Genomic DNA, 17,752 nt, shown 5'->3' with positions numbered 1-17,752 from the left:
GGGGATGGCCTCCAGGGTCTGGCCAGTCACGTATAGTATAAGGTAGTGTCAAAGCAAAGAATCAAAGATTCTTCAAATTTTACTTTTTTTTTTCTTTTTAATGATGGTTTTTCAAGACAGGGTTTCTCTGTGTAACAGCTCTGGTTGCCCTGGAACTCACTCTGTAGACCTGGCTGGCCTCGAACTCGCAAAGATCTGCCTGCCTCTGCCTCCTGAGTGCTGGGATTGAAGGCGTGCACCACCATGGCTTGTTTAAATTTTAACTTTCCGAAGGCTTTCCTGTATTTTTAACCTCACCATCACACCACAGGGTAGGGAGAGAAGGAACGGAGAGGCCCATTCAGTAGAAACGAGAACAGAGGCGCAGCTGGCACCCTTCGGGCAAGGGCGAGCCTCCAGGCAGTAATTAACAGAGCAAATTAACACCGAGTGGGAGGTTTTCAGGGTAAGAATGGTACCTGAATCCTGGGAGTAGCTGAAGCCAGTGTCACCGGTGCTGCTGCTGTGCCCCAGGGACTGTCCGCCTGCCATGAGAGCCGTGAGGTGTGGGGACAGGCCCAAGTCTGAAAGGCAAAGTTGGCATCGATGGAATAAACACAGGCTGCTCAGGTGGGTATCTGTTTTATCCTGGGCAACTGACTCTCCAGTTTCCGGCTCCCAGAGGACCTGGCTGCCAGTTTCGTTCTGGACGCTTACAAAATCTCACTCCCGACCCACTGGAAGACAGCCACGCCCAGCTGCTTCCCCGGATTCTGACCCTGGTTCCTTTCCCACTCTGTAGAGACTGAGCTCCCCAGGGGGAACCTTCTTGCCCATGTCAGCCTCCACGACAGACGGAGGGGAAAGCGAAGGTGAGCGGTCATGTGAGGAAGCCTTCCAGGCACGCACGAGAAATGTAACCCACAGGACTTCTATTTGAATAGTTAAAAACTCTTCCCAGAAGTGGAGTCTGTGGAGAAGCAGCAAAGCGGAAGGATGAAGACAGAAGGAAAGAGCGACCTGGGAAGGAGAACCGAGTGTCTCCAGACAAAGGAACTGAGGTGGGTGAAGAGGCCTGGAAACAGTCTCGTCCTCATGTAGAGCTGCTAAAGCTTGGGAACTGCAGGCCCAGGAGACTGCCCGACAGACCGTGGGCTCCACAGACAGTCTCTGTAGGAAGCAGCTGGACCCCGCTGGGGCTCTTCCCAGCCTCAGAACCCCATCCTGCGTCAGCAGAACAGAGAGAACAAACCAGGAGCGGTGGCACTGAGACATCAGGGGCAAAGGGACCAGTAAGACTGAGGAAGCCATGAGAGCCTATGAGAGAACGCTCCCCAGCAAAATGAACCAGAAAAGACAAGTGGGCGCTGAGAGCAGGGAGCCAGGGAGACGGCTCGAAGGAGCGCCCTACAACCAGGAAGCCTCCTGAGCCTACCTCACCGGAGGCTTCCTAGTGTCTTCCTTCCAAAGTGGAAGGGATGGCAGGGACCACCACACAGTCAAGGACAGTCCCTAGCACAACAGACATGTGAGAAACAGAGAGAAAAGAGAGAGACGTAGACCTGATGGGAGATGACAGAGATCTTAAAAAGAACTGGGCACCCACGGAGACAGCTGATCCGAGCTAGTGGGAGCTCGTGGACTCTGGACTGACAGTTTGGGGACCTATATGGGACCCCTGCATGTGAGTGACAGTTGTGTGACTTGGTCTGTGGGACCCTCAGCAGTGGGACCAGAATTTATCTCTGGTGCATGAACTGGCTTTTTGGAGCCCATTCCCTATGGTGGATGCCTTGCTCAGCCTTGATGCAGGGGGGAGAGACCTGGTCCTGCCTCAACTTGATGTGCCAGACTTAGCTGAATGCCCTATGGGAGGCCTTACCCTCTCTGAGGGGGTGAATGGGGGTGAGGATGAGAGGGAGTGGGCAGGAGGAGGGAGGGGAGGGGGAACTGTGGTTAATATGTAAAATGAATAAAGAATTTTAAAAAATAATTGGGTACCTAGTAAAGTTCAAAAAAATCCATTAAGAAGAGCTGGCAAGTACTAAAAAATATGAAGATAAAAATCTCTTAGAAATTACAAACGGGGCTAATAGATTTAATGGTCAGTATGGTAGACTTTGCCCCCTAAAAGTTCCTCTGCTGGGAACTTAATCCCTAAACCAACAGTGTTGAAAGGTGAGGCCCAATGAATGGACAAGTTGCTCTTACCCCAGAAGGGGGTCAGTCATCTCAAGAATGGCCACGGGGCTGCCGTGGTGGCCTAGAGGTTAACGGCACTTGCTACTCTTGCAGAAAATCTAGGTTCAGTTCCCAGTACATACATCGTGGCTCAGAACTTTCTGGAAGCCCACTGCCAAGGGATCCGAAGCCCTCATCTAGCTTCTGACGTATCAGGTGGGCACGTGATACAGAGAAAACACTCATATTCACAAAACGAAAACAAATAAATAAAAACGTGGCGGGGGGATGGTCTTGGTTTAATAGCGAGTTTGGCCCCTCCTGCGCGCTGGTCTTGCCCTTGTGCTTCCTGGGGCAGCTCTCTCCTGTCCTGGAAGGACATCCTATACTCTTCCCTTTCTTCCCGAGAGTCACGGAGGGGATGGCGAGGCTGAGGAGGTGCGTAGCGACAGCCACCTTCTCTCAGAACCTTTCCACGCACGCAGCTGCTGAACTCAGGGTTAGTTACAGGGCTGAAATCAAAGAAGACCCCCATGTCTCCCCGGGACCTGCTTTTCCCCTCTGCCATATGGGCCTCTCGACACGGCTATGCTCAACAGAAGGCCTGTTGCAAGGAGTGGAGCCCCTCAGGGCCATCTCCTGCCCACTAGGATGGTGGGAGCCACAGTGTGTTTGGACGCCATCTCTGAGGCTGTGGCAAAAGCCAGGAACGCGTGTGTTGGTCTCCTCTAGTGAGAGGGATGGTTTGAGCCAGACCACTGTGGCTCTGCGGCGAAGCATTCCCTCCGAAGAGTAGACAAGTTACCCTGAGATTCCATGGGACATCACCATATCCCACGGGAACGGGCCACATCTAACCCTTAGGCCAGGCCCAGGGACCAGGTTTGCTCCCCAAGAATCAGAAATAAAAGGAGTCTGTGCGTATCAGACACTGAAGGGCAGGGCAGGGTTCCAAGGTGCAGCAGGAATTTAACAAACTGGACGACATTTAGAAAAGGGAAGGAGGAAAACTCAAAGGCCTCGGTGGTACTTACCCCACCCCCTCCAGCACCCCCCCCATCCAGGCCCACCACCACCCCAGACCTTCCAAGAAGGCTGTGATACATGCTGTCTTCTGAGTGAATGACAGATGGAACCCGCTTTCCCAGAAGATAACTAGACAGCTCTGTCCTCCGTCACCAGGTGTCTTCATATTTGGGGCACAGGGGCTGTCCTTGGGCCCCAGGGCTGAGCTGAGCAAAAGAGCTGTTTAGTTCTTCTCGACCTTTCTCCTACAGTCTTTGCTCTCCTCCCTCTGCCAGGAGCCCCCATCAGTTTTTATCAGTTTAGCATCCAACTGAAAGTTAGGGCTCAGCTCACCTTCTGCAGGAGGGAGCAACCTCCACTTTGTGGCTGCCCTACCCACCAGGAGGTAGCACTCCGGACAGCTTCCAGTGCCCTGGAGATCTCTACTCCCAGAGAACCCAACCAGTCACCGTGGGAATCTGGTAATGAGACCTCAGAAGCAAAAGGGCTTGGTGGCTCGGTGACAGCCAGTATGCCAGTGATTACGGGTGAACACCTTCTGTCATGTACGAGGGACATTCCAGGCATGTGTAGAATTCTGCTTCTGCAAGAATTACCAGGACCACCGATAATTCCAGTTAATGACTTCTTAGGTGGCAGCTTTTCATGTACTGTACGAATGTACCAAAAACATGGCAGGGCCTCCATCTGACCAGCCATCTACTGTTCCCCTTGCGAATACCAGGGCTCCTGCCTTCCCCAAGAATGGAGAGCAAGCTTGAAAGTCGATTAAGGGCAAGGGAGGTAATCTGGGTTCAGGACTCAGCTGCATTTCGAAGCCCTGGGTGTAGAGGGCAATGGTAAGGTCCGAAAAGCCTGGCTGAGCAGAGGGCTCTGCATGGAGGCTCAGGAGTGCCCCTCCTGATCTGGAAGACAGTGGGCATTGCTGGCAAGAACAGCCAGAGAGTGTGTACTTGGAATAGACCTGTATTCTGTCTTTCCCCAGTCCCTACATTATTAATATGGCTAACTGACCTCCTACAGCCAGACTCTACGAGAGGAGCAAGAGCAACTGCCCACTCCCAGGCCTGGAGAAGCCAAGGATTAAGGACCTATCAACCACAAGGCTGCTTTTCCCTAAATGAGCCTCAGACCGCCAATGGCTTTGGGTCTGCCAACCCAACCACAGCTGGTGTTTTCGATGGCTGCCACAGCTTGGTAGTCCTTTCCAGGCCAGTCAGAAACAATTCACACAGTAAATCTTGGCCAAGAAACGGATGCTCCTTTCTGTTCTGTCTACTCTTGCCTCTGCCCTTCTCTGTCCTCATTTTTCCCTTCGTTATTCTTAGCTCCGATGGAATAGAAAACATCTATTGGCTTCTGCCAAGGAGACAAGCTATTATAAACTCTGAGCCAATAAAGTCACCAATAAAATGCAGCCAAGCACTGAATGTACCTTCTGGCTCGAGTCACACTTGGGAACATGAGTTTGTAAATGACAAGGGGCGGGCACTTCCGACTAATAAATGGAGATCGTTTTCCTTCCTATGGTCAAAAGAAAAATCACCAGATGTCCCCTGTCCAGACATAGCTCTCCACTAGTCCACAAGGTAGATCAGTCAACCGATGTGTGGCACTGGCACACGGCAGGGCATCTCGTCATCTCTGGCCCTGAGTGTTCACAGGCAACAAAAGCCGTGTCTTCTGCCCTGTTGAGGGTGAAGGTGGAGGATCTCTATTTCCGTAAGAGGAGAGAGAGAGAGACTAAGTAGGTCTTAGTTATCTGGCAAGAAGTGAGAGCTACGGGCTGAAGGAGGTGTGTTGGGATAATCGTTTTGTATATTGTGTGAAGATGCATCATTGTTCTTCCTCACCTGCCTAGGGTACCTTCTCATTGGTTCAATAAAGAGCTGAATGGCCAACAGCTAGGCAGGAAAGGACAGGCAGGACTTCCAGAGAGAGAGAGGAACTCAGGGAAAGAATCTGAGGAAGGAGATTTGCCACCAAGGCTTGGAGGAACTAGGGCATATGGTATTGAGAGGGTTAATACCTCTCAATTAATGCCACATAATGCCATGTGGCAGAATGTAGATTCATATAAATGGGTTAATTTAAGTCTTAAGAGGTAGGCGGGGACAAGTCTAAGATAAGGCCAAGCTTTCATAATTAATAAGAAGTCTCAGTGTCATTATTCAGGAGCTGATGGTTCAAAGCAAGCTGCGTTATAAAGGTGCTCTTGGAGTCTCTTTCCAATAGCTTCCTTAGCTCAGCGTGGCTCTAAAATCCCAACTACCTTCACTTCAGGACAACATAACCACACCACAGTGAGCAAGATATACCAGTGTAAGTCAGAATCAGTGGGTGGGAGCCAGTCTCAAGGCCTCTCCGCTAGCATCTGTGCTGATTACAGCGGAGACAGCCCTGAGTGGAAAAGGCTGACAGCCCACACCTGAACAAGAGGCCAGGGTAACTCAGTAACAATAAGATACGACGACATATGCGCTCCTAACCTGAGGCGGGAACAGGATCCCACCACTCCGGCAGCATTCTTGCCCAAAATGTGCATCATTTCGAGCGCCATCTGGGGATGTGTACCAGCACTCTACAAAAGACCTGACCAACCCTCCACAGAAGGGTCCAGGCAGGGCTGAGGTATAACGTGTGGGACTCTAGGGCTGATCTTGTACTGCAGTTATGTACGTTGATAACACGATGGGAAGCTCCCTATACTGTTTTTCCAACTCACGTTTATATATATATATATATATATATATATATATATATATATATATATATATAATTTTTTTTAAAGCTGAAAAACAAAGTCTAACCTCTGACTAGAGCAACTCCTGTGGGACTTGTCAAGGGCATCACAACAAATGCTAGTTGCCATTGGTGTCATGGTGTGTGTGTCCTCCGTATAGAGTAGCTCTGAGCACAGGACAATGACACTTGGATGGAGGCTATGTTTGGCACTGATAACCACCCCCAATAAACACACAAACAACAGATTACCAGTGGCCATCAGAAGAAACCCCTGGCCTGGGAGAGAAAGCTCAAGGTGACAAGTGTTTGAGAGGAGGGACAGGCTAAGTGAGCCACTGCAGCCCAGACAGAGCATCCGAGAGTGGTGACACTCAAGGAGATGTTGGCCAGGGGAGCAGGCAGCCTGGCCCAAGGCTCCGATTCTTCCTTCTGCAGTGAAGAAGTGGCTATCCCCTCCAGACCGTGAGGGCCTGGCTAGGGTTCCAGAAAACAGGTTTCCAAAGCACAACGCCTCCTGTCTCGTTCTCTGGGGATGTGTACCAACAGTGATTCCCGCCTCCTACTCGACATGCTCCTTCGGCAGCTAAGTGGGAGTCACCATGGCTACTCTGGGGTGGCCCCTTCCCACCAGGAAATCTGGGTCTTGAGCCTTGAGGCCACAGTCCTCCTGAGAACCGCTACACTGACAGACCCTTAGTAACTGAGAGGGACCCCGGGTGACATCTGCCCGGGGGTGGCGGTCCGCAAATTACCTGTGATCCTGTTGGAAATGCTGAAGAGCCTGGAGGTCCTCTGTCGCTGCACAAATGGCTCCCGGTAGTAACGGTCCCCAAAGCACATGCCCAGGAGCTCTTTGCGCACCGTCTTGTTCCAGAGCCCATAGATGAGAGGGTGGCAGATGGCACTGGTGAAGGACAGCCACGTGGCCCAAGTCTCCAGGGCTGGGGAGACGTAGTTCTTCCCCCAGAGCGCCTCTGAGGTAATGACAACCATGTAGGGGCCCCAGGTGATCATGAAGGCTCCCAGGACCACCAGAATGGTGATGAGGGCTTTGCACTGGTTAGCGGAGTAGACCACGCCTTGAAAAGCGTTCCTCCTGCTGCCCGAGGAGGAAGTGGAGGTGCTGGAATTCTTCCTCCCACTCCTCTGCGTATCCTCCTCCACGATGACCACCGAGCCACAGTGCACTTTTCGGGCCTTGACCCTGGCCACACGGAAGATGAAGCCATAGCACACGAGCATGATGAGAAAGGGGACCAGGGCGCACCAGATCTGCCAGAAGACGGTGTAGCCAGGCTCCCGGTGCCACGCAGCCACACACATCCACTTGAAGTCATCAAACTCCACCGAGGACCAACCAAAGAGCGGTGGCAGGCAGCCAATGAGGGAGTGAAGCCAGATGTAGACGAGCGCCATCACGGCTCGGTTCCCTGTGATCTTCATGGGGTACACCATGGGATACAGGACAGCATAATAGCTAGAAAAAAGGTGAGGGCGGTGAGAGACAACTTACAGGGAGGCAGGATGCCCTACTCTCTTGGGCGGGGACTCTTGCACTTCTCCCAACTAACCTTTACGTTGCGAAGGCTTCTGAAAAAGACACCTTCACTACACCATGCTGCACAGCTGTCCACTAGCAAGGACATGGCCTGTGCGCAGGTCAGCACATCAAAGCCTTCTGTGTTTAAGAAGTCAGCTATAATATAACATGTACGCGCTCATAAGTGGTATTTAGACACAGAGCAAAGAAAAACCAACCTACAGTACACAACCCCAGAGAACCTAGCCAACAAAGAGGACCCTACGAGAGACACAGGGATCTCCACAGGAAGGTGAAAAAGACAAGATCTCCTGGGTAAATTGGGAGCGTGGGGGATCACAGGAGAGGGTAGAAGGGAAGAGGGGAGGAAAAGAGGGGAGTGGAGAAAAATGCATAGCTCAATAAAAACAATTAAAAAAAGGAATCCAGCTATCCTTGAGGGACATCCTATTGCATACTCAGCGATTCTCCTCAGGGACCACCCTCGTTTGCTTTCTGTCGCTATGATAAACACCATAACCAACCAAAACAACTTGAGAAGGAAAGGGTTTATTTGGCTTACACTTCCGCATCACTGTGAACATCTGGAGAGCAGAGATTAGTAGTGCTGTCTCAAAAGTAAGCTAAGCTAAATGTTGACACTATAATGAATATGTCTGGTTCATGACAGTTATGTAAAATGTGACCGTAAAAGTCATGACCAATGCCACTGTTTTCTATATTGCTTGTAGAAAACATTTCAGGCAGGGTCTCTTTATGATGTAGGCCTGGCTGGCCTGGAACTCACTCTGTAGACCAGGCTGGCCTGGAACTCACAGAGATCCTCCTGCCTCTGAGTCCAGAGTGCTGAAAGTAAAGGGATGCCCTTCCGCATGCAGCTTCATGTGTCTCTGATTTCTGTATCCTTCCCCCCTTTCCTCCCCTTGTCTCCCTCTATCGCATACTACCATAAAGAGGCAACTTGTCCAGTCAATTTACATTTTCAATCTACACTAATGTTTGTTAATAAAAAATAAAAATAAATAGTATTTGCCATTCACATATCTAAAGACACTAAATTTTCTTTTAATTCTCAGTTTTAGATTATTTTACTTTATGCACATGAGTGTTTTGTCTGAACAGATGTATGTGTATCACATGTATGCCTGATGCCTGAAGCCGTCAGAAGAGGGAGTCAGAGCCCCTGGAGCTGGAGTTACAGACAGTTGTGAGCTGCCATGTGGGTGCTGGGAGTTGTACCTGGGTCCTCTGCAAGCGAAATAAGTACTCTTAACCGCTGAGCAAGCTCTCCAGACCCATTTTTTTTTAAAAAAACATAACATAGCTTAGTCATAAAGATCTGACCAGGCCACGGTGAAGCCATCTTGTGTTGATGGGGGAGATGAGCTATTTCTTCAAAACAACCAGGTCTTGGTAAGTCGCCACCATCGTAAGGCAGCCCCTTCTCCACTCACAGCTGCTCCAGTGAATGACCTGGGGACCCGGCTGTGAGGACTGAAGCTCCAGCCAGGTGGTGAATCCGCCTGTGTCCGACCCGATCACCTGGTTTCTGACCCCCAGACACTACATCCGTGTCATACACCCTGGGCACCTCTACCCCATTCTGTCTTGTCTTCCGCTGCATTCTGACAGCACCGACAGCCTTTAGGGACATCCAGCAAATGCCCCCAGCCCTGGCACAGGTGAACTGCTGATGAGCATTCTGGTGGCCTGGGACTTGACATTCTCACCTTCACTTAACGAGCCCAGAGGGAAGGAAGCAATTAGCATCTTCCTGGAGCTACCCCTGCGGACCGCTGACGCTATAACCAAGTGCAGACAGTGCTGCTCGGGCACATAGGGAACCAACTTTCATCTGCACCTGAGCGGCTTAGCCTCAATCCACACGCCATGGGACCCAAGAACTAGCCAAGAAATAACTGTTCAAAAACTATTATTTTTTTAAAGAGAGTAAAATGCCAATGAGATCTGATTTTCTCTACTGCCAGCAAACTTCCAAGCTCGTGTGTGTGTGTGTGTGTGTGTGTGTGTGTGTGTGTGTGTGTGTGTGATGCAATCATCTTGGTGGGATACCAGCACATCTGTGTAACTTTTGGAAAGCCCCTTGTCTTTCTCCAAGTATCTTGAAAGTGTGTGTTTCACTTTGACTGAAGAGACAGAAATTCCACAAATGGACAGGGTCACCTCAGCACTACAGGGAGCCATGTACCACCTAAATCCAGTACTAGGGTCCTGAAATATAAGTCAGAGTCCATCCCAGACAAGGTAACATGTGAGCACTAGCAGTACATTCTCCAAGGTAATGTTTATACAACATGTTATATGAAAAAGCAGAGCGTAGGCCCTCACATGTCATGAACCCATGGCAAAAACATGTACTGCTGGTCAGGAGAGACAGGCGGCTCCGTGCTTGCTACTCTTGCAAAGGAACCAGGGTTCAGTTCCCAGCAGCTACTGTGTGACTCACAACCACCTGTGACTCCAGATCCAGAGAATCCAATATCTTCAACTAGCTTCTTTGGGCACCTGTACCTGCACACACAAGACACACATACACATGTACACACATATACACACATGCACACAACACACATATGCATGCACACACATATACACACACACAACACACATATGCATGCACACACATACACACATGCAAACAACACACATACACATATACACACAGACACACAACACACATACGCAAGCACACACATACACACACAGACACACAACACACATATGCATGCACACACATACACACATGCGCACAACACACAGGCACATAATTAAAAATGAGATAATTTTTTTTTAAGATGTACTATAGGGCAGCCAGAGAGATTAATCGCTCAGTGGTTAAGAACACTTGTTGTTCTTGCAAAGGACCTGGGTTTGGTTCATGGTACCCAGCTAGTGATTTACAATGTTCATAACTCTAGTTCTAGGGAATCTGATGCCCTCTTCTGACCACTGCAGGCAAAACACTCATACATATAAAATATATAAATCTAAAAAATATATATATAAAATAGTACTGCAGACAACTAAAATAGTACTAGAGGCAGATACACGAGAAGCCTGCAGTGACGTCCCTGGCAGGCTAGACCGTGAGTGTCTATTCATTCTTTTGATTTATGATGTTTTTATTACTGGGATAAATGGACATTTGGAGATGCTAATAAAATCATTTTGACTTATTCATTCCACATTCTCTACAAAGCCATGGGGAAAACAAAAATCCAGCTTTGGGGTCCAGCATCGCTGGACTCAGGGCAGCCAGTCCAACCCAAATAATCATGTTCCCAAGAGTCTGGAGACTTTGTGTCAGCCTGTGACAACATCTCTGACTAATGCCCTCTATGTTTCCCTGACCCTCCCCACAGTAACCTTCCCAGTTTCCAGAAAAGCACACAGACCTTGACTCCACTCTCTTTGATTTCAAGATGTCCAGCTCAGCAGGGCAGTGGTGGCGCATGTCTTTAATCCCAGCACTCGGGATGCAGAGACAGGAGGATCTCTGTGAGTTCAAGGCCAGCCTGGTCTACAACAGCTAGTTCCAGGACAGGTTCCAAATCTACAGAGAAACTCTGTCTTGAAAAACCAAAAAAGAAAGAAAAGGAAGAAGGAAGAAGGAAGAAGGAAGAAGGAAGAAGAAGAAGAAGAAGAAGAAGAAGAAGAAGAAGAAGAAGAAGAAGAAGAAGAAGAAGAAGAAGAAAAGAGGAGGAGGAAATCCAGCTCTTGTGTATGATGACTGAAACAACCCAGAACTGAGGGCTGGGAACCTGCTGACAAGTCCCACTGACACATGTATAGCTACACCGGCCAGCACAAGGCTGGCAGGACTCCGAGAACCTGAGGCGCAGCTAAGCAGTGTGGCCATCGGCATCTGACCTCAGTCTCAGTTGCACCTCGGGCAGGGTCAATACAGACTGAAGACGTGTGCTGGGCTTCTCCGGATACCACCATTCCCTAGATTGTCTGCCTTCCCACTGCTCCCTCGGCCTGTCCTGGCCTGTCTTCACAGAACAAAGGAGTACAGGGGGCTTTCGATTGAGGTCCCAGTCAAGATGGGACAGAGGCCAAAGCAAGACCTGTCAAGCACAGAGCAGGGAGGAGTGGCCGAGTCTGAAGACCGGACTCAGTTCCTACTCCAGCAATTCCGCTCTCCTTGGCCCTTGTTTAGTGTGTAAAACAAGAACTAGAGAATCCTGGGGGTTTTGTCTTATTTTTTGAAGTAATGAACCTTCTTTTAAAAAAACAAAATAAAATAAAGTTTACAGCTGTGCATCACTGACAACAGGGATACATTCTTTCTGAGCCCTGCCATTTGCTGATTTGGTTATGCAGAAGACATTACAGACTATTGATACACAGCTTAGATGTAAGATGAGCTGCACACCACGCTATATGGTATCAAATAGACCATCTGTCACCCGCTGCCACAACATCGTATGTGACACTTGGCTAGACATAAAAGCATAGACAGATACAATGAGAAAGGCTCTGGCTAAGGCGCTAAAGACAGAATTCAGTCAGCGCACTCTCCTTAGGAAGACTCTTCTAGTGCCCTCCCCAGGAACAAACTCATCTGGAGTGAGTGTGGATCAGAGATCCCTCACTCCGTGAGTCATCAATCCCCAAGTCTGATGCAAACTCACCGGTCGATGGCAATGACCCCGAGGGTGAGCATGCTGGCCGAGCTGATCAGAAGGTAGAGAAGAGCCGAGAAGTTGCACCAGACCACGCCAAAGATCCATTCCCTCCGGATGGAGCTAGTCACCACGAAGGGCAGCACCAGCACGGACAGCAGGAAGTTGGACAGGGTCAGGCTGAAGACAAACTTGTTGCTGAGGGTCAGGAGGTAGGACTTCTTGTACAAAGTGACTACAATGACTAAGTTGCCCAGGCAGACGAACACGGTGATGATGATGATGGCGACGAACTCGGCGACCACACCCCCTTCACCACCCTCCTCCGCTGCAGTGAGGTTGCTCAACTCCTTCCTGTAGTCGAGGGAGGAGTTGAGGCTCATGGTCAGTGCCCCTCGGGATGCGGTGAGCAGAGCATGCTGGACGGCTGTGGAGAGAAGGTGGGACCGGGGGTGGGAGAGACCCATCAGACCACATCACTGCACTTTAAGAAAGAGGGAGCTGAGGCTTAGCGGGGCTGAGTCCTTGTACCTCATGCTGACCAACTGCTTGGAGTCTCTTGGGCAGTCTTTCCTATGAAACCTCTACAAGGCTTTTTTTTAACATCTTCCTGACTCTAGAGTTGACTACTGTCTCCATCTAACTCCCTGTAGTAGCCTGGCACCATGAAGAGGCAGTTAGGATGCAAGGCCCCATGGGAGGTTTTAGTTCATCAGGGATATACACTTCAGAGAGGATTATGGGATCCTGCCTCTTCCTCTTTTCCATACTGACAGCTGTGAGGGAAGCGGCTCTCCTTTACCATGTACGTCACTGTGAGGCACAGCTTGTCACATGCCCCCAACAATGGGCCATTGCCACCACCCCCCCTCCCCCGTTAGGACTAAAACCTCCGAAACTCTGAAGTACAACATCGCTCATCCCCACCCCCACCCCCACCCCTTTCAAATTTCTCATCCAGTGCTGAGCGCCGAGCCCAGCATCTGCATATACCAGGCAATCATCCAGCACTGAGCTATACCTAGCTGAAATCTGTACTTTAAACAAGCAGCCAGAGGGACAGACGGCTTGTCTTAAGTATGCTCCGTGGGCCATTTTGCAGACTGCTGCTCTGGAGCCTTGCTCCTTGGCGTGGGTTTTCAACTGGCAAAACCATCATCAGGCAGGAGTTCCCAAGGGCTGGATCCACCTGCAGCCAAAGAATCGAAACCTACACTTTGACATCCCGGCTGACTGCACACTCATTAAATATGACCACAAGATTATCTAAATAACAATTCTGAGTTTCTGAGCAGGGTCAGTCAATCAGGGTTAACACCGGAACAGGATGATTGCACTCCTTATACTCGGTGGAGGCAAGGAAGGGAGGAGGAGTTGTAGATGGGGACAAGAAGACACCATATTGGCCTACACAGATTTACTGTCTACTAGGTAGGATCCCTGCCCTCGGGAAATATGTGAACTAATGTTTCTCCAGAACTTTCCATCTACTTTAATCAGCCAAAAAAAAAAAAAAAAAAAAAAAAAAGCTTTCACAAATCGCTTTTCCTACCTGCTCTCATTGTCCATGAATGGAAAGCACCAAAAAGAAAGGAAGACAGCTTTCTCCATGCTGTCTAGAGCAGTCTGGGGAACCCGACCTCAGCCATGCTGTCTAGAGCAGTCCAGGGAGCCTGACCTCAGCCATGCTGTCTAGAGCAGTCTGGGGAACCTGACCTCAGCCATGCTGTCTAGAGCAGTCCAGGGAGCCCTACCTCAGCAGTGCTGTCTAGAGCAGTACTAAGTAACACAGCCCTCATCCACAGGACAGCCTTCTTTATCTCATTATCTCTCCAGGTCCCAATCATTTGTCACCATGGTATCTAGAGCCGTTATTAAGATAAGATCCCCCCACGTTTTGCATTGGCTCACAGATGCCTACAACCCTTCTGATTCGTGATTGAATGTACCATTCTGTATATAGCCTAGCCAATACCAACCAAGTACAAAGAGTCAGTCTTCTTCAGGATCAGGACCAATGACCTTCCAGTATTTACTCTAAGAATACATTTATTTTGTAGTGATTATATCACCCTGTTGGGCTTATGTAAGCATGTGGTCAATTATTCTATGCAAAGTTTATAGAATACAAATTACTGTGAAAACAGATGTCCCCGGTCTTGCACATATGGAATTAGTGTTTCTAAAGCTAAGCACAAGCATTATTTCTTCTGAAGCTCGTGCTGTGCATGTCAGCCCATATCTCCAAGCCGCTAAGATATTCTGAATATTGATCCAGTTATGCAATGTCTTAGTTCCCCTGCGTTGTGTCATGAAGATGCTTTGAGGGTATGCCGATTACAGGTATGTATTTCTGCAAGGTTCTTTCTGGTTTTCACCTTTAGCTGCCAAGTTGCGGATTTTGTTGCCTCTAAGTAGATTTATTAGCTGGCATCTCAAAACAAAGCCTTGATATAAGCATATCCTTCTTGAGCCAGCTGCAATAGCTATAACGTGATGGTTAAGAAAACAGACTTGAGATGGCCAGTGTTGACCCACACCTTTAATCCCAGCACTCAGGGTGCAGAGGCAGGTGGATCTCTGTGAGTCTGAGGCCAGCCTGGTCTACATAGAAAGTTCCATAGGGAGACCACCTTTAATTTTTTCCCCTCCTGTCTAATTGAACACAGAAACCCTTAAAGATGTATCTGGAGTGAAAGCTTTTACAAATGAGTAAGTCCTCAGGACACAGACTTGGATTACATGTCCCTAGGCCCTGGCCAGGCCACTGCCACACAGCGGGCCACTGAATAACTCTGGTGGAGAATGACTTTCATAGAGAGTCAACATCATAAAGGCAGCCTCGGAGAGAATAAAAGTGGATGCAAAGCTTCCAGCCCAGGAGATGAGACCAAGGGAGCCTCCACAGGTCCTATTAGCAAACTCGCCAGTGACTGCAAAATGAGAGAATTGCAGCTGACAGGGGTCCCTCAGGTCTCCCAGTCCAACCTTCCCCAAGAGGGAAAGGAGGAATGTGGGTGAGAGGTGCCCACCCAGGGAAATCCACATTTTTAGTCTCTGCCAGTAGGTCTGGAGTTGGCAGGCGCAAGCCCCAGCAGATTCCTCCCCACTGAGACATTAAAGAACCAGAGAGAGGATTCAGAAGGCCCCAGCCATCACAGGCTTCCTGGCTGAGAGCCAGCTCTCCCAGGGGCCTGACAAGCTGGGGCCCATTGCATAGCAGCACATTCCAGTGTGACTCACATTTCTGCTCTCCTGAGCACCCGCTGCTGCCAGACACAAAGGTGCTTTCGAGCTCGCACGCAGCTCTGACCAACAACCCAGTGCTCCTGAAGGAACACGGGTGAAGTGTCAATGCGTGGTCAGCAACCATTCCTGAAAGCGCTAAAGTCCCAGGAAGGCTGGCAGCCTTTACCTCTAAGGGCACAGATGCAAGGGTAGCTGCTTCTCACTGGGAACTACCTTTAGTCTAGCCACCCATTCCCAAAGACAGTAAACCATCCACTGCCTTAGACTATTGGCTACAGCCTTGAGTCATCCAAAGCCAAACCTTGTCACTCAAGACAGAGAGCAATATCCCCCCCTTTTTTTAATAAAACACAAGGCCATGCTAGAGAGTGCAGAGACGGTATCTGTGTGATGATTCCAGCACAAACACTCCGAGACTCGAGCCCCAGGACAGAATCACCACTTCTCTCTTCCGTGATTCTAAATTTGGCTGTTTTGTGACCCTGCCTCTTGGTCTTCCTTAGAATTCTGGCTATGGTTGGCTTGCATTTCCTGCTCCATCTTTGCTGCCTTAGTCTGTGAGGACCAGGGGCTAGGAGCTGAGACCACATGCAGACTTCAACACCAGACAGCCCCGGGGTAAATAAAACCTAGCCTTTCCACGTTAGAGCCACAACCATAGGTAAACCACTGACTTCCGCTTCCTTGCCAATGAAATGACATTAATATTCCACAAGCTGGAATTGTGAGGATGGAATTTGTGTCCAGCACCTGTAACGTCTGGTGCAAGCCTGCCCTTGCCAACAACAGTTTAGCCTCATTCTGCTTTGTAAACGGGCTGTTCATTTTCTCACTGGGGCAAATCCAGCATCATCTCCAGCTCCAGAGGTCAGTCCCTGATTTAGGGTGAAGCTGCTCCCAGTCGCTGGTGTGGGGATGACAGAACTCCAGGTTCAGGACTTTGGGTGAAAGTGTTAGGGACAGACTAGTCAGCCAAGGGGCTCTATTGTCTGACACAACAAGAGTGTTGCTTTGCATCAGCTGGTCACTCGGACACCGTGTAGAAAAGGCGGACCAGGAAATGAAGCTGAGAGTGAGCGCACTGTGCGGCGCCTTAGGGAGAGAAAGGGACAAGATGTGGGCTAACACATCTGCAAATGCTCATGCAAGAGCTGTGATTCTAAAATCTTGTTTTTCTCAGTTACCTACGCAGACTGTCCCTGCCCCCTACTTATGCAAATTTCCATAAGTTTCTGTCACTTGAAACTCAGCCCTGACTAATTTCCTAACACATCATGATCTGCATTCAACATGTCAAGAGTCTACCTCTTTGCCAAGTTGACGCCAACTCTTCAGACACAGCTCTGCTACTTCAGCTGCCTTCTGGAAACTTCCTTATCCTTCTCTTCTTGGACTCATGGATTGCCCTTCCATGAAAGTGTTGGAAAGCTGTTCAGTAGGGGTATCTGTAGGGTCAGAAGAGCCATGTCACAGTCCACATGCACACTGAGACAGAAGTGATGACCCATGCTGGTGAGTGTGCTGTCAACTTGACATGCGCTGGAATCATTTGGAAAGAGGGGACCTCAGCTGAGGAAATGTCTTCACCAGGGTGGCCTATGGGGAGGTCTATGAGGCACGTTCCTGATTAATGATTGCCACTGGAGGTGGTGCCACCATGGGCTAGTGGTCCTGGGAGATATAAGAAAGCAGGCTGAGCAAACTGTGAGAAGCGAGTCAGAAAGCAATGTTATCCCACGGCTTTTGCTTCAGTTCCTGTCTCCAGGTTCCAACCCTGCTTGATTCTGCCCTGACTTCTCTTAATGATGGGCTGTTACTTCCCCAAGTTACTTTTGCTCATGGTGTTTTATCGCAGCAATAGAAATCCTAAAACACCTCCCTACTTCCAGGAAGGACCATCAAGGGACAGCCGGAGAGACTGGAAAGAATAGGTGGGCACCATGAGGATAAGGGAGGCAGGACTCGTAATACTTCCCTAACAATGGGCTACTAGATGGGACAAGATGGGAGTTGTCTGCTCTGGAGTTTAGCTGCAAAGAAAATAAGTTCGTTTTGGCAGAAAGTTCTTTTCTTTCTTTTTTAAAAATGTATTTACTACGTGCAGTGTCCTGCCTGCATGTGTGCCTGTAGACCAGAAGAGGGCACCAGACATCATTACAGATGGTTGTGAGCCTCCATGTGGTTGCTGGAAATTGACCTCAGGACCTTTGGAAGAGTAGTCAGTGCTCTTAACCTCTGAGCCATCTCTCCATCCCCCCAGAAAGTTCTTTTCTGATAACTCTGGGTACTCCCTGAGTGAGGTCATGCTCATTTCCTCCTCCTAGCCTTCCTGGAGCTAGTCTCTCCCTCTCAGATGGGACCTTCCCCTTCATGCCTACCCCAC

General features: G+C 49.4%; 1 protein-coding gene across 7 annotated transcripts in view; it reads right to left on the bottom strand.

Annotated features, from left to right (window-relative positions):
* Gpr161 (G protein-coupled receptor 161) overlaps positions 1-17,752 on the bottom strand; it is a 47,150-nt gene that overhangs the window by 10,568 nt on the left and 18,830 nt on the right. For 4 of the 7 annotated variants that reach the window (XM_075988481.1, XM_075988480.1, XM_075988482.1 and 1 more), the window contains 4 exons: positions 13,142-13,309; positions 12,130-12,547; positions 6,684-7,408; positions 459-563 (listed from right to left, as the gene is read on the bottom strand). In XM_075988481.1, the coding sequence (XP_075844596.1) occupies positions 459-563; positions 6,684-7,408; positions 12,130-12,503 (1,204 nt within the window). In that variant the 5' untranslated portion in view covers positions 12,504-12,547; positions 13,142-13,309. The remainder of the gene's footprint in view (positions 1-458; positions 564-6,683; positions 7,409-12,129; positions 12,548-13,141; positions 13,310-17,752) is intronic. The other 3 variants (XM_075988485.1, XM_075988486.1, XM_075988484.1) reach the window with 1 other exon arrangement.

This window comes from Microtus pennsylvanicus, chromosome 10, assembly GCF_037038515.1.
Source record: "Microtus pennsylvanicus isolate mMicPen1 chromosome 10, mMicPen1.hap1, whole genome shotgun sequence".
Lineage (NCBI taxonomy): Eukaryota > Metazoa > Chordata > Mammalia > Rodentia > Cricetidae > Microtus > Microtus pennsylvanicus.
Note: the sequence above shows the minus strand (reverse complement) of the source record. Positions and strands in the feature narration are given on the sequence as shown.